This window comes from Juglans regia, chromosome 16 (assembly GCF_001411555.2).
Source record: "Juglans regia cultivar Chandler chromosome 16, Walnut 2.0, whole genome shotgun sequence".
Taxonomy (NCBI): domain Eukaryota; kingdom Viridiplantae; phylum Streptophyta; class Magnoliopsida; order Fagales; family Juglandaceae; genus Juglans; species Juglans regia.
In genome coordinates this window covers 5,739,267-5,755,871 of record NC_049916.1, presented here as the reverse complement: position 1 = coordinate 5,755,871, position 16,605 = coordinate 5,739,267, and the positions used below count along the sequence as shown (strand labels likewise).

At 38.8% G+C, this 16,605-nt stretch overlaps 1 protein-coding gene across 2 annotated transcripts in view; it reads right to left on the bottom strand.

The window, feature by feature from the left end:
• Positions 1–16,605, bottom strand: part of LOC109007496 (dual specificity protein kinase YAK1 homolog) — a 38,179-nt gene that overhangs the window by 16,474 nt on the left and 5,100 nt on the right. For both annotated transcript variants that reach the window (XR_001998790.2, XM_018987174.2), the window contains exons 2-13: positions 13,108–13,307; positions 10,200–10,353; positions 9,978–10,087; positions 9,805–9,874; positions 9,553–9,635; positions 9,392–9,470; positions 9,253–9,293; positions 8,396–8,518; positions 6,391–6,541; positions 6,103–6,217; positions 5,911–5,993; positions 5,719–5,793 (exon numbers count right to left, since the gene is read on the bottom strand). Coding sequence is in view for 1 of the 2 variants with exons in the window: in XM_018987174.2 (XP_018842719.2) it covers positions 5,719–5,793; positions 5,911–5,993; positions 6,103–6,217; positions 6,391–6,541; positions 8,396–8,518; positions 9,253–9,293; positions 9,392–9,470; positions 9,553–9,635; positions 9,805–9,874; positions 9,978–10,087; positions 10,200–10,353; positions 13,108–13,307 (1,284 nt within the window). In the remaining variant the exon portion in view is untranslated. The remainder of the gene's footprint in view (positions 1–5,718; positions 5,794–5,910; positions 5,994–6,102; positions 6,218–6,390; positions 6,542–8,395; positions 8,519–9,252; positions 9,294–9,391; positions 9,471–9,552; positions 9,636–9,804; positions 9,875–9,977; positions 10,088–10,199; positions 10,354–13,107; positions 13,308–16,605) is intronic.

The window sequence follows — 16,605 nt, the reverse complement described above, 5'->3', positions numbered from 1 at the left end:
CAAATCCTATAAAGAAGCGTTAACTCCGTTGGTGACCTTTGCGCCAAGAAATGGGGCTGGCGGGGGAGGATATGATGGGGAAGAGTCTCAAGTGCCTCAAGGCTTCTTTCGGGAAAAAGAGTGTGAAAGAGACGTGCGGGAGGTACATTGCATTGGTGAGGGAGGTGCAGTTGTAGTTGGGGAATTTGCAGAGGGAAGTGGCCAAGTTGTTGAGTATTGTCAGGGATGGTATGAAGATGGGTGAAACGGGGCGTTTAAGGGGAGGTAAGGTGGAGGGGATTTCAAGGGCCAGCAAGGGGCCAGCAAGGGGCCGGCAAGGGACTCTTATAATCGTTTGGGCCATTATGGGCCAAGACTGAGCCAGGCTCGTGACCCTCACGGATAAGGTTGGAAGGCTGTTAGACCGAGGCCCAATCCAAGGGCCCAAAACGTGTGGAGGCCTAGGGCAGTTTTCGCGGGTGGAGGAAGGAAGCCTTCTCCGCGGGAGCTGTCGTCGCGCCACCACCAGAGGGCTGTGGACTTGCCGGAATCCTCGTAGCAATGACCTCAGAAGCCGTCGATGAAGGTGGTGGAGCAACAGGAGGGTGGGTTGAATTCGTAGGCGACGAAACAGAACGTGACAGTTCTAGAAGTGGACCTTCCACCACCACCGAGTGCACTTCCTCCTCCGGGGAGTGCACAGAAACTATCGATGGTGAGTGGGGGAGGTGTCGAGGGTCTGTCGAGCGCCCCTGTGCTGTTTAACGATGTCATTTTTATGAGGGATAGTGAAACAGGGGACTTGGCCAGCGAAGACTTATTCCTTTCTGATGAGGAAAACTCCCAGAGGTTTATTCAGGTGTCAAACAACTCTAATGGGGAAGTGGGTTTGGTATTAGGAGAAGAGCATTTGGAGGAACAACCGGAATTTCGAATGCAAAATCCTATCCTGTTGAAGTGTTTGTTTCTAGATCAGTTGAGTGCATCAGACTGGGTGTTTAACACAGTAAAAGATATTCAAGAAATGGTGGGTTTAAAGTGTGAAGGTTACGAGGAGCAATTCATGGCATTACTCACGGCTATCGAAGCGGGTCATCAACAACAAACGAAAGTTAGATCCAAGAAACAGCGTGAACTTAGGAGGTTGACTTGGTCAATGAACTCTGAAGGTAGCTCTAGCAAGGAGATGACTAAAGGAAAGGGGCTAGCATTTCTCAAATGTAACCAAAAATTGTTTCATGGAATGTCCACGGTCTAAATGAGCCGAGTAAGCGTCTTCAAGTAAGAAACTTGTTGCGAGGGTGGAAGCCGGACATTGTTTGCTTACAAGAGACGAAGTTGAAAGTTATTAACACAAGAATTGTAAGAAGCTTATGGAGCTGGGCACACGTGGAGTGGGTACATTTGGTAGCTAATGGGGCCTCAGGAGGTGTTTTGGTGATGTGGGATCAAAGGGTGCATCAAAGGGTGGTGGAGATAAATGAGAAGTTTATTGGGTTATTTTTGGTAGCATGCTCATTTAAGAGCGTTTCAGATGGCTTTTTGTGGGCATTGACAGGGGTTTATGGTCCAAATTCAGACAATGATCGTAGATTATTGTGGGATGAACTAGCCGGTGTATATAGTTGGTGGGATCTTCCATGGTGTATTGGTGGGGATTTCAATGTTACAAGATTTCCTAGTGAGCTTCGGTAATAGAAGATTGCGCCCAACTATGTTTAATTTCTCGGAATGTATCTTTGAGTTAAATTTAGTGGATCTACCAATGGCGGGGGGTTTATGCAAGTGGGCCAATAATCAGACATGGTCTTGACTAGATAGATTCTTAATTTCCCCAGAGTGGGAAAGTCACTTCCTGGAGGTTTGGCAAAAGAAATTGCCTTGGATATGTTTGGATCATTGGCCTATAGTGTTGGATTCTAGTGGGATTCAAAGAAGACGTCGGTATTTTAAGTTTGAAAACATGTGGCTGGAAACCGAAGGTTTTGTAGATAGGGTCAAACAGTGGTGGTCATCTTATCATTTTTAGGGCTCTCCAAATTTTACGTTGGCGGGTAAATTGAAAGCTCTCAAACAAGACTTAAAATTGTGGAATGGCCAGTCTTTTGGGGACATTGGGGAACAAAAGAAAACCAAGACAAGGGAGATCGCATAAATGGAAAGGCTACAAGAGTCCAGGATCTTAACACAGGAGGAATTAGCTAAAAAGCTAGTGCTGGTTGCAGATCTTGAGAGGATCGTTCTTTTAAAAGAGATATCGTGGCGGCAAAAGTCGAGAGCGTTATGGTTGAAGGAAGGAGATAGATGTACTAAGTTTTTTCACAGGGTAGCCAATTCTCATAGGAGATCTAATAATATTGAGATGCTGAAGATAGAAAATTAATGATCATGTAGTTGGGTTCTTTGAACAACTATTTACTGAGCAGGAGGGTTGGAGATCGAAGCCTGATGGGCTAGCTTTCGACTCTATTTGGATGGTATTCGTTTGGAGAAGCCGTTTGAGGAGGTTGAGGTTTTCGAAGTGGTGAGAAAGATGGCCAAGGACAAGGCTCCGGGTCCTGACGGGTTTTCTATGGATTTTTTTCAAACATGCTGGGAGGTATTAAAGGATGATCTCATGAAGGTGTTCCAGGAGTTTCATTTGGTTGGACAATTCGTGAAAAGCCTAAACGCCACCTTTCTTGCTTTGATTCCGAAGAGGGTTGGGGGCTGAGGAGATTAAGGAGTTTCGACCCATTAGCCTAGTAAATGGGGTTTACAAGATTCTCTCTAAGGTACTTGCGAATCGCCTTAGTGAGGTAGTGGGAAAGAATCTCAAAGCCTCAAAATATTTTTGTAAAGGATAGACAGATCTTAGATGCGGTTCTTATCGCAAATGAATGTTTGGACAGTAGACTGAAAGTTGGCAATACCAGGATTATATGCAAACTAGACATGGAGTAAGCGTATGACCATGTTAATTGGGAATCTTTACTTGATCTCCTAAGGAGGTGTGGTTTTGGGGAAAGATTGAGATCCTCGATCCATTGGTGTATATCTACAGCAAAATTTTCAAATCAGATAAATGGAAGTCCAACAGGTTTTTTTAACAACACACGAAGTCTTAGACAAAGAGATCCGCCGTCACCATTACTGTTTGTTATCGTAATGGAGGCTTTGAGCAGACTGACCTCAACCCTGGTTGCAAATGGGCGTGTATTCAATAGGACCCCCGGGTGGGGGACTTATTAATATTTCGCATTTATTGTTTGCAGATGATACTTTTATCTTCTATGAGGCAGATAATAATTAGATTCGTGTATTAAAGGCCCTTCTTCTTTGTTTTGAAGCAGTTTCAGGGTTGAAAGTGAACTTGGATAAATCAGAGATGGTGCCTATTGAATGTGTGTAGCGTCTAAGACAGTTGGCTAATACTCTGGGGTCTAAGATTGCTTCACTCCCTATGACATAACTTGGTCTTCCATTGGGGGCCACTTCGAGAGTGGCTTCTATATGGGATACAGTGATTGAGAAAGTAGAGCGTCGATTAGCAAGTTGGAAGAGATTGTATTTGTCAAAAGGCGGTAGGATTACCCTGATAAAGAGTACGTTATCTCACTTACCGACCTATTTTTTGTCCTTGTTCCCTATCCCAGTAAGAGTGGCGGCTCACAGTGAGAAACTTCAACGAGATTTCCTGTGGAGAGGATTGGGTGAAGAGTTTAAATTCCACCTAGTTAGGTGGGACAAAGTATGCAGACCTATCTCTTCTAGTGGTTTGGGCATTAGAAATTTGAGAATCTTTAATCGGACGCTACTTGGGAAATGATTGTGGAGATACCATAAAGAACTTGAGGCTTTATGGAAACTGGTGATTGAGAGTAAATAAAGAGAATTATGGGGGGATGATGTACCAATGAAGTGAGTGGGGCATATGGTGTGGGTTTGTGGAAACATATTAAAAGAGGATAGGGGATTTTTTCCAGGCACACAAGATTTTGTCTTGGAGATGGGACTAGGACCAAATTTTAGTTTGATACTTGGAGTGGTAATGGTGCTTTAAAGGATCCATTTCCTGTCCTTTTTTGGGTGGCAAGTGCCAATGATGTCTCTGTGGCGGAAGTTATGGTGATAGTGGGGGAACAAATCCAATGGAACATTAATTTTAGTCGAGCAGCACATAATTGGGAAGTGGACAGTTTTGTAGCTCTTTTCAGCCTCTTGTATTCACTCAAACGCAGTAACCATCAAGCTGATTTATTGTGGTGGATACCTACGGGAAAAGGTTTATTCTCGGTTCACTCGTATTATAAATCTCTGTCACAAGAACCCCCAACTTAGTTCCCTTGGAAAAGGATTTGGAGACATAAGGCGCCTCTCAAAGCAGCGTTTTTTGTGTGGACCGCTTCTTTGGTTAAGATCCTCACAACGGATAATTTGAGAAGACGAGGGGTGATCATCGCAGATTGGTGCTGCATGTGCAAAAACGAGGGTGAATCAGTGGACCATCTTCTACTACACTGTGATATAGCTCGAGGGATTTGGAATGAAGTATTTAGAAGACTGGGCTTGGGGTGGGTTATGCCCGAGTCTGTAGTGGAGATGTTGGCTAGTTGGACAGATCTAAGAGGTAACCAACAGATTAAGGATGTATGGAAGATGTTGCCTATTTGCGTCATGTGGTGTTTATGGCAGGCGCGCAATGAATGGACGTTTGAGGACAAAGAAAGATCAATGGAGGAACTAGGAACTAAATGCTTTCTTTTTTAGAACTCTTTGTACTTGAGTCATTGCCGTTAACTTTAATGGCCAAGATTTCCTTGTTTCTAATGCTCCTACTTAGCTAGGACATTCTTTGTACTAAACATGGCTTTTGCCTATTCTTTTATTAATATACTTATACACTTATAAAAAAAAAATATATATATATTAATAATCACTAATTTGAAGTATTATCCTTAAAAGAGGAGGAAAGCAGCTCAAAAACATGTAACACATACCGAACTCTAACAAAAATAATGATTCAGGATGTCGAAAATGAAGGGTGTGTTTTGTTAATGAAAATTTAAGTTTTGAAAGGTCTTTTTGTTGGGTTTTGAGCAAGTAGATAGGAAAATTTGAATAGTTTTTTTGAAATATGTTTCGTATTGGAGCTTGTGAAAGTCGCCGGGAAGAAATGAAAAATGTTCAATGGACTAACTATGAGAGCATGAGTATGCAAGTAAGCAAAATGTCTAGGCGAAATGTGCTTACCTTATCCAGCAAAAGTTGTTTGAATGTAATTTTTTTAGGGCATTTTTTGTTTTGATTTTTGTAAAAGTTGTTTTGGTTTTGTGTTTTTGACTTTTCATAGAAATCTAGGCAAATGATTGAATGAAAAGTTGTAATAGAATTGTTCTTTTGAAATTCAAAGATATTTGGACCGAAGTTGAAAATTAAAAAAAAAAATGAAAAAGTTTGAGATTTTGACTTACAAACAAGGCTGAAGATTTTTTTATGGGTAAATGAAATTTTATTAATATAAAAGGAAATAGACGTAGCCTATGTACAAGACACCTAGTCAAGAACTAGGAATAAATACAAGAAACAAGGCTGAAGATTTTACATTCTGTTCATACTCTTCTTTATATTTTGTTGGTAAATCACGTGTCATGAACTAGTAGCAGAAAAGAAGGTACATAAAGGGAAACTGAAACACAAGGGAAACTTGGATTAAGTTTCATAAATCATTGCAGAAAGTCAATAAACAGATCAACTTACCAGACGGGGAGTCTCTTGGGGAGGCTTGTATGGGGATGTGAAAGGTTCCCCTGTGACAAAAGGGTGTTTTGAAGCCTGCATGCACATAAATTTCAATTTCTAATTTCACAGCTTGGACTCTATACTCTATGTCAGCAGACATCAATAATAGTTGACGACTGAAGGGCAACAGTTGAAGCAAATTTCTATAACCTGAAAAGGCGACCACCGTTTTGCAGGATCAAACTCAACAAGTCCTCTCAAGAAATCGATCAAAGCTAGTCGTATTTGCCCTTCTGTTACAAGTTCATGATCAGACAACCATCAGTGACATCTTCAAGAGCTTGTAGAAACATTTCACTAAAATGGACTCTGCCAATTCAAACAGAGAACAGAAAACCAAACCTCTTATAATATCTTCCTGAGGCAAGTTCTTCCTATAAGGGTAGTTTCTGACAATAGCTTCAAGATTCATATGTTTGAAATACTCTTTTCCAATCACTGGCTTTTTCTTCTCTCTCTGAACAGAAACCAGCAACAAAACAATCAAAACACAACAGAATAACAACATAAGCAGAGTATCGTTCCAAGAGGTATGAAGAGAAAGATTACACCATTGATGGATAAGTTTGGTATATTTCCACTTCTATTTAAATATCCTCTTACCAAAAGTACAACAATAAGAGCACTTACAGCTTCATATTCTTCTTCTGTTAACACTTTGTAAGCACTTCTGCCATTTGTCGAAACTTCACCATTCTCTATATTGTGGACACTTCCAATGCGCTTAAAAAACTTACTTGTGTTTTTTGCCTCCTTTAATACATAATCAGGGGGTTGACCTCTACAAAATGTTGACTATATATCAAGGCTGTTTGACACTTCAATCAATAACAACAACATGCAATAAACTAGCGGGTAATGATTAGTAAGACTTTTCAGTTCACACATATGAACCTAACAATAAATTTTCCTGAAACAAAACAGAAGAAAATTCCAAAACTTATGAGAAAGACCAGTTTATGTAATGAAGGTACCCTAAGTACCCAAGTAAAAGGAATAAAATTGCGTATATTGAATCTAAGAAGAGAGTGCCGAGAGCAAGAAGCAATCAGATCAACACCTTTCATATCTATCTTATTACACAATTATATACCTCGAGGAATGGAGAAAAACTTAAACAGTATTTATCCAACTAAGTCTAAACAGTTTACACCACCGAAGTAACTACTAGTCTGCCGAAAGATAAACATAAATAGATTCAAATTCCATTTTAAATTAATGATAAAGCATGAACAGATAAAACTCCCACATATGAATCAAATATTGGAAAAATGTACAGATAGTTCAAATGATATAAAACTAGATACCAACTAAGGGGCATCATTACCCTAACAAAATCAAATTCTTTTTAATCAAAGATAGGATTTTCTCCCCAGCTATTTTAATTGACTGCAGTGCCATCAAGGCCAAACTAGAATCAAGATTAGTTAAACAGACATAAAAAGATGCTTCACAGTTAACAAACCAACTATAGCATAAATGACATCAAAGAAGCTTGGCTGGCTGATTAACACCCACAAATGAAAACTTTGGGACTTAGGAAGAGATCTCAGACCAATCTACTTTCATGGGGAACAACATTTTATAATAATTCAAAAAGGAAGATATTTTGATGAAGGGATGAAAGAACATTACAAAGCAATAGAATTTTTTCCTGATAAGTAATAGTACAAAGGATGGTGTTATCTTCTTGGAGCTTACAAACACACTGCTAACAGTTTAAGCTTAATTACCAAGAGAGAAAATGGATCACATTCAGTTTGACATGTCTGAGTGAATGAGGATCATTTTTCCTCTTTTTTTATGAATGGAGCGAGGATTTAAATTATCGGATGACGTATGCATGGGATTGAAGAAGCAAAGATGAACAATCCCTAACAATTCTTGACATCAAAATTCCTCTAAATCGACTTTGAATGAGAACCACGCAACTCCACTCCATCCCAGATTAATGCATGCAGACCAAAAGCATCCTCAAATGTCCTCTTATATGCTTTTCTTTTTCTATATGAGGAAAATAACTCACTATAAAATAATTAACCTTCATCACGGGAGGAGACGTCATCTGGTCCAAAGACCATCGGCATCCCCCTATACTGAATTAGATAAAAACTATCATAAGCAATTTCCAAAACACCTTCCCTTTAGAAAACAGGGAAGGAAGCGCACTTCAAGCTTCTAAGAAACTTGAAGAACCCAATAGATATCAGTATGGTCGTACAATAAAGACTTTAAACAGTGGCGGCCAAAATTGCCAAATTCAATGTCACTGTGCTTAGAAATAGTTTTTCTCCATCTCCACTTTGACAGCTGAAAGTCAATGTGGAACCTATGCACTTATGGCATGTATTCAACTATAATCTCCAACCTGAATCATCCACTCAAATGTGGTCAACCCTACAACTGGGCTGTTCTTTTTTCTTTTTCTTTTTCTTTTTCTGGTTCCATATTTGCATAAAAATCTACTAAGGTACAAACAAGAAGATAAATTAAGCTTAGCCTCATTGCCTTTGCAATCAAGTCTACATGTAATTATGACATGTGCATCTAAAAACCATTTGTTTTTTTATCCCAGATCAAGTGAAGCAGAATAAGGCAAAGGTGAATTAAAACCGCCAAGGAAAATGAAGGGTACCCAAGTATTTCAATCATTCGATTAAGGAGATCGAATTCTGAAGCTCCTGGAAATAATGGCAAGCCTAGAAACAATTCAGCAACAATGCAGCCAAACGACCACATATCGATAGTTGTAGTATATCTGAACATAGGGCTAAGGACCAAACAGAAAACTTGTGATAATAGATGAAAGATGACAGATAAAAAAAGAAACAAGATTTTGATTTCTAATGCACCAAATACAAAACTAACCTATCTCAGAAATTATTGTGAGCAAAAGAATCATTCAATAATTAACTCTAAAAGAAAAAAAAAATCTCCCAATGAATGCGTCAACAGATCTTCTCAATTCAGACTACATAATATACAATAGCATTCCAGTTGACCAAGGGTCAGGGAGTCAATATATATATATAGAGAGAGAGGGAGAGGTAATCAAGAAGCTATATTCATAAGATAATAGGCATAGCTCAAGTAGCCAAATATATGTGGCTCCAATTGGATCAACTTTGATCAACGTTTGAAAATAATTTAGTATGTATGTCTAGAATAAGTAAAATGATGGTTAATAGGATAACAAAACTTACTAAAAAAAAGAAGTAAAACTCCTAACGAATAAGATGTCATGGAAGGCCTTGCCTCACACCGCAACTGAACTTGTCCTTAACTGTAGGGGATCTATCTTTGACCCATTCCCATCCTAGACTCTGAGGTTTTAGCTTAAACTTAGAAGATCAGTATGATTCCAATTAAGTTGTAGCCCAGGAAGAAAGCAAGCAGGGAGATAAGGCCAAAAGAAACGTGGCAGAAATTGAATTTGAACGTGAGAGACAAAACTATACATAAGTATGGCAATAAATTGATTGACAAGGATACTGATACCCAAGAAGAACTTCAGGAGATCTGTAGTAACGACTCTGCAGAATGGATGGAAAAAAAAAAATAGCAATTATAAAATCATCCACTACATACTCGGAATGGGGAAAATTGCCTGGTGGTTAGCATAACTGCAAACCTGAATGTAGGAGTAAACGGTGTGATCTTCCATGCATGCCGATCCAAAGTCAATAATTTTAATTTCTGCTGGCTTCACACTGTAGTTAAAGACAGACAAAGCAATGTCAACAGAAATACATTTCATAGTTTGAAGTCCTAAACCATAATCAAAATTCCCACCTTGTGCACAAAAGGATGTTTTCTGGCTTCAGATCACAATGAATTATCCCAGCCTCCTTTAACAGAGCCAGTCCACATAAAATCTATTTTGAGGGAGAGAGAGAGAGAGAGAGAGAGAGAGAGAGAGATGAACAAACATCCAAAATTAATCCAAAGATGATACATTACAAGACAAGGTCAAATCCATTCAAAACTAATCCATAGATGATACATTACAAGACTAGATTCAATCCCAAGTTAGAGCTGCTATACCTGTTTGGAGAACATTTGGACAATGCTCAAGGATAATCCCCTAAAGTGATTTATTTTTATAAGCTCATACCTGAAAAACAATGACATATCATAGCCATGATCCATGCACACTTAAAACCAAATTATGTGCGTAGTGGAATAGATTACAAACTATTGTAGTCCTTGTAACTTACAGATTGGTTTCGAGCAGTTCAAAGCAGATGCACAAATGACGTTGATGTACAAAGGAATCAAAAATACGAACAATATGATGCTTGTCCTCAGGATCATACTTCTTATTCAACTGCAAAAGGATGCAGACTTTCACTACTAACTATCTTTTCATAGTAATGCCTAAATTTCACCAGCAAGATCACTACTATGGAAAACATCTTGTTGAGGGAGAAAATAATTACCGTTGTCAATATGGATACTTCAACCCATGCCTGCTGATAGTAAGCAGGTTTATTTTTTATGATCTTCACAGCAACAAAACTGTCAGTCTCTGCAACCCAGCATTTAGCAACCTGCCCAAATGTCCCGTGGCCAAGAACATCTTTGACAATATATCTACAAATTATCAAAGGAATTTAATTGAACAGTTAATTCAGGAAGGATAAACCAAACAATTAAAAGGCTCCGATTAAAACGGATAGCATGCTGCAAATTATAATATTGAAAGTTCAAGACCTTCAATTCAAATTTGACTATCGACTAGTCACATGATCAAAAAAGTATTCATACAGATGAAGTTTAAACTTATTTATTATTATCATTTTTTTAAATGATAAGGATGCACTTGATTTGAGCCTGAGCATTGGTAATAGTCTAGCCATTGCCAAGTCCAAAATTTGACTAAAAGTGCGGTTTTGACTAAAGTCAAAACCATTGGAGAGGTTAATCCACATTGGACTATACATCCAAAAGTCAAAATAATAATATAATATTAGATATTTTAATATAATTTTTTTTTATATATTTTGCAAATATACTCCATATATTAATTAATAATTTAATTTTTACTTGTTTCCCAACTATTTTTTTCCTCAAACTAATTATCCAATAGTAGTCATTTGGAATATTTTTAGAGTAAAATATTGTTTTGGAGATGAATAGTGGCTAGCCAAATTTGGAGAAAGGGATGGATTTACTGTAGCGCAAAAGTGGAGCCTTGGAGTTTTGACTACTCCAATGCAGACCACTTTTGAGCTACTTAGCCAAAATTTGGCCAATGCCAGTGCTCTTAGGCCATCAATATCAAAGGAAGAATCGACATCTAGGCAGAACTGCATGACGAATTCAAAGAATGTGCAACCTGAAGAAACGCATGATAACTTTTTATTTGATGACAAGAATTTTATCAACCAAAAAACAGGTATAGACTGGGTAAAAAGGATGCATAAAGGAGACAAATATAATAAGGCAACTGGAAAAGAGCTAAATAGTCTTAAAAACTAGAGATAGTGCAACCAAAATGAGCTCAAGACCAATACTAAGGAGTTAAGAAAACAATCCTTAACATTCAACTAAGAACCTTCAAACAATACTAAGGGATGTCAAATCTCAATTGAAGGCAGTTATGGATTATGTAAGAGATCTAATGATTAAGGTGGATAAGGGGTTGGACCTAGTCGTGGGTACAAGTGTGCCAGCAAGTGTGCTGAAAAGTGTGCAAGCAAAGGGTGTGTCAACGATAGGGTCGTTGGACACTAGCATCTTTGTTCATGCTAGTGTCACTATGCCTTCTGAGGGAGCTGTAGGGTCTCATGCACCAGTTATAGATGTAGTTGGTCCTTCTGTCCAGGGTTCATTTGTAGTTAAAGACGGGGGTCCCTCCAAGTTCTCGAGTATTTTGGAAGAAACAATCGAGCCTCTTTTAGAAGATGCAAACAGGATAACAAAAGGTAGTGCTTCCCCTTTTAGAAGATGCAAACAGGATAACAAAAGGTAGTGCTTCCCCTCTTGAAGCAGTAGGGTCAAACAAAGTGGCACGACAATGATTGTCGAGGGGTGGAGCATATGCAAAAAATGTTGATGGAGGGGAGGAACCTATAATGGTAATAGATGGAGGGGAAAACAACCATATACTTGTTGAGCAACCATTTGGCGAGAATGAAATTATCGAATTGTCATTGGTGCCTCGTGTGGGGGAAGGTTTAGAGTCGAGAGTGCAATCAGGTACTATGGCTGGGGATAATGTCGTTCTCCTAGTTTCTCTTCCTCTGATTAACGATATAGCGGGTTCAACAGTGGATTGGATTCTGAATAAAGATAATGGGTTTCTACAAACCCTGGGACTTTCATATGGAGAGCAAGGAGAATATGAAGACCAATTTAAAGCACTACTCATTGCAATCGAGGCGAGCCACACGCTTGAAACCAAATCTACGTTTAAGAAAAGTAGGGAGTTAAATAATCTTTCTTGGGCAATCAACTACGATACTAAGGGAGCTAGCTCAAGCTGAGGTAAAGTTAAAGGGAGGGCCTTGTGAAGACGTTCTCGTAGTGGGATGTAGGGGATGGGGTCGGGGAGGAGTATCGATAGTTTTCCAATTCGGGCTTGGTGTATTTTGGGTAGGTTTTCATGGGCTTTTGGGTCATTAGGGGCTTTCTTGTATGGGCTAGGTGTTTTTCTTGTACACGTCCAGTGTACTTGGTTATTTCTATTGATATATATATAATATTATTACTTATAAAAAAAAAAAAAAGAACCTTCCCGAAAGCAGCTATCCAAATGAGCATGTCAGATTATCTGAATAGTTTCAATTTGAACCCAGATTAATGTCTTTCTTTAAATAGAATAAAGAAAATCTAATGAAAGTTCTTCCTGAATTTATTTATTCATCCATTTGCTCTGCTAACTCCCTGTCCAAAGATTATTTAAAAAATAATCTGACATAGTTCTCTTATTAGTGTTGCCAAGGACTCAACCAAAAAAAAAGGTAAAATAAAACGACCAAACAGAAAATTAATAGGGGTGATCTATCAGCTACCACTAGTTTAAATCAGTAATTTCAGGTGTTAAAGGTTCACAAAGCAGACACTCCGCGGACACTTGTAATACTTATAGGAGACTAATTATTATATAGACCAGAAATAGTATGTCAACAGGGGTAACTCGTCCTGCTTACAATTGATGTTGAGATGTTGCTTGCCTAGATTGAACCTACAATAAGTTGTGATCAACCAAGTTGAATAACTATTCCGAGACAAGAAGACAATCTCAATTTTTTTCACTTCTAACCAAAAATCTCAAACACCCTCTGTAGCAATGAAGATGGCAAAAAGAAAAAAATGTTTAAAAAAAAAGTAAGAATAACAAACCTTCGCTGTGTTTCTGAATTGACCAAGACAAAGTTCACAGTCAGGATAAGATCCGAGTTCACATTATCAAAGCCATCATTTTGGACTCCAATGGATGGGCTGGTCAAATATCTCTTAGGATTTAGTTCCTCTGAATACTTAAACTGAGGATTGCATATTTGGTACGTCTCAACTATTTCCTTGGTTAGTCTTGCCGCCAGCTGCACAATAAAAAGCTAAATGTCATTACATATATCTGCTTCAAAAAACTCAGATCTAGACATTCTTTCAACCACAAAATGTCAAATGATGCTAAGCTATTAGAATTATATATGTTTTGCCGTTTGCATTGATACAGCTTCTATATATAAAAGTGGCAACTGGTTTTTTCTCCCAAATCAAACATCCAACCAGGTGAGGCACATAGCCAACAAGACTTTGAGATAAGTTCCAGATTCTTTTAATATCATCACAGCAAAAAGTAGGGACCATTAAGAGCATAATAGTTTATCTTCATTACATAATGTTGTAGAGTTTATAAAAGAAGGGGATCCAAAGGAAATGACAAATTAAGCAAAAAGAATGGAACAAAAAGTAAAGGGATGTTTCCTACCCCTCGATTGGATGTTTCAAACATAAAACAATGGAATGAAAAGGCAAAAAAAGATATATCCGGGTATTAAGGGTTTTATGTAAACTAGATTTGGAAGCCATAAACCAATGTGTAGAGGGAATTCTTGCTATAATTTTTTTAGGTAAACGATTTTATTAAATAATAGGTATAGCCCAAGTACACAAGAAGATATACAAAGGTATGCCCTATCTAAGTGGAAGCAATAGAGGCAAGAAAGTCATGTAAATCGAGGCCATTAAAGTCTACAGCTATGGCCCATGTACATAGAGTTCTAATAAAAAAAGCTCTTATTTCCTCCATTGAGCGCTCATTATCTTCGAACGTCCGGTCATTTCACTTCTGCCACAAACACCATAGAATACAGATAGGGATCATCTTCCACAGTTTTGATTTGTTGAATGCCTCTTAAATTTGTCCAACTTGTCAAAAGTGCAACCACTATAGGAGGCATGACCCAAGCTAACTCTAATTTGTTGAAGACTTCATTCCATAACACTCTAGCTGTCTCGCAGGTAGTAAGAGATGATCCACTGCCCCACTACATTTCTTTCAACCAATCCACTATGATCACCCTGCGTTTCCTCAAGTTATATGTTGTCAACATCTTATCCAAGGAAGCAATCCACATGAAAAATGCTACTTTGGGAGGCACCTTATGTCGCCAAATCCTTCTCCATGGAAACTGAGTATTCGGTGAGTGTGTGAGAGATGTATAGAAAGAGCGAACCGAGAATGTACATTTGCCTGCGGGTATCCACCACAACATATCAGCTCACTGGTTGCTCGGTTTTGTGGAATACAATAAACTAAAGAAGTCTTCGAAGCTGGCTACTTCCCAATCTTGGGCCGCCCTACTAAAATTGATGTTCCATTGGATTTGCTCTCCTAATATCACCATAAGATCAGCCACTGAAGCTTCTTTTTCACATGCAACCCAGAAAACAGAAGGGAATGAGTCCTTTAGAGCACTATTGCCACACCATATGTTGCTCCAAAATTTAATCCTAGAGCCCTCACCCAGAACGAATCTTGTATGTCGAGTAAACCCCCCCCCCCCCAAAAATCCTCGTCTTATGTGCTTCCAAACTCCCACTCTATGAGATACAATCTCTTCCAACTTGTCAATCTCCTCTCTATCTTCTCGATCACCTTGTCCCATATTGGAATAGCTCTTGAGGCAGCCCCAAACGAAAGGCCAAGGTAGTTCATGGGAAGAGAAGCAAACTTACAACCCAGTGTGCTAGCCAATTGCCTTACATTGTTAACACTTCCAATTGGCACCATTTCTGATTTGTCAAAGTTCACTTTCAAATCGGATGTTACTTCAAAACAAAGTAGAAGGGCCTTCAGTGCCCGAACCTAGTTTTGGTCTACCTCACAAAAGATTAATGTATCATCTGCGAACATCAAATGAGCAATATTAATAGTTCCCCTATTTGGGTCACCAATTGAGAAACCAGCCATAAAACCATTATTAACCAATGCTGATATCATTCTGCTAAGTGCCTCCATTACAATGATAAAGAAAAGTGGGGATAATGGGTTCGCTTGTCTTAAGCCTTGGGTGCTATTGAAAAACCCAACTAGACTTCCGTTTATCAAAACTGCAAAATTTCGCCGTTGATATACACCATCTAATCCATGATCGCCACCCCAAATCCATACCTCCCAAGTAAGTAAAGTAAAGAAGTCCCAATTGACATGGTCATAGGCCTTCTCAATATCTAACTTGCAAAGGATCCCTATAGTGTCAGGTTTTAGTCTATTATCCAGACATTCATAGGTGATGAGAATTGCATCTAGGATTTGTCTACCCCTTACAAATGTATTTTGGAGTTTTGTAATAATCTTCCCCAATACCTCCACTAGGCGATTTGCAAGCACCTTGGAGATTATCTTGTATACCCCATTCACTAGGCTAATGGGCCGAAACACCCTTACCTTCGATGCCCCAAACTTTTCAAGTATCAATGCAATAAAAGTGGCATTAAGGCTTTTCTCAAATTTTCCAGTCGAGAACAAATCCTGGAACACCTTCATTAGATCCTCTTTCACTACTTCCCAGCATGTTTGAAATAAGCCCATAGAAAAGCCACCAAGACCCAGTGCCTTGTCTTTTACCATTTTCCTCACCACATCATGAAGCTCTGCCTCCTTAAAAGGCCTCTCCAACCAAGAGACATCTTGCGGCTCAATAGACTCAAAACCGAGGCCATCAAGCGTTGGCCGCCACCCCTCTTGTTCTGTAAGCAAATGTTCAAAAAAGTCAACAACATGATCGCGAATCACCTAATCCTCCTTACAATCCACACCATCGATTTTCAGCATCTCAATGGTATCGATTCTACTATGAGAGAGATCAATTTTGTGGAAGAACTTCGTGCTTCGATTCAACCACAATCCTCTTGCTTTTTTATGCCAAGAGATCTCATCTACTAAGATAACCCTCTCTAACTCTGAGACCAACTCTGTCTTTCGAGATTGTTCTTCCTGGGAGAGAACCCGATCCTCTTGTATCCTCTCTAACGCCTGGATCTCCTCCAACTTGATTTTCTTGCGTTCCCTTATGTCACCAAAAGATTGAATGTTCCAAAGCTTTAAGTATTTTTTTAGAGCTTTCAGTTTTGAACTTTAAGTCTTTAAGTCTTTCTTGCTATAATTACTCAAGGAATGTCAGGGAGAGATGGTGCAAGTGGATAGCGCACTATATTCTTTAGTGCATTTCTCAATTTTGATAAACGCCATCCTAGTAGGTTTCTTCAGCAACAAGGGAATCCTTTATCCCCATTATATGTAAACTATCGGCTATTGTAAATGGGACTTTTATCAAGTTTCTCAATGGGGATTAGAAATAACGAATAGTGCCCCTATATCAGGTTTCTTTT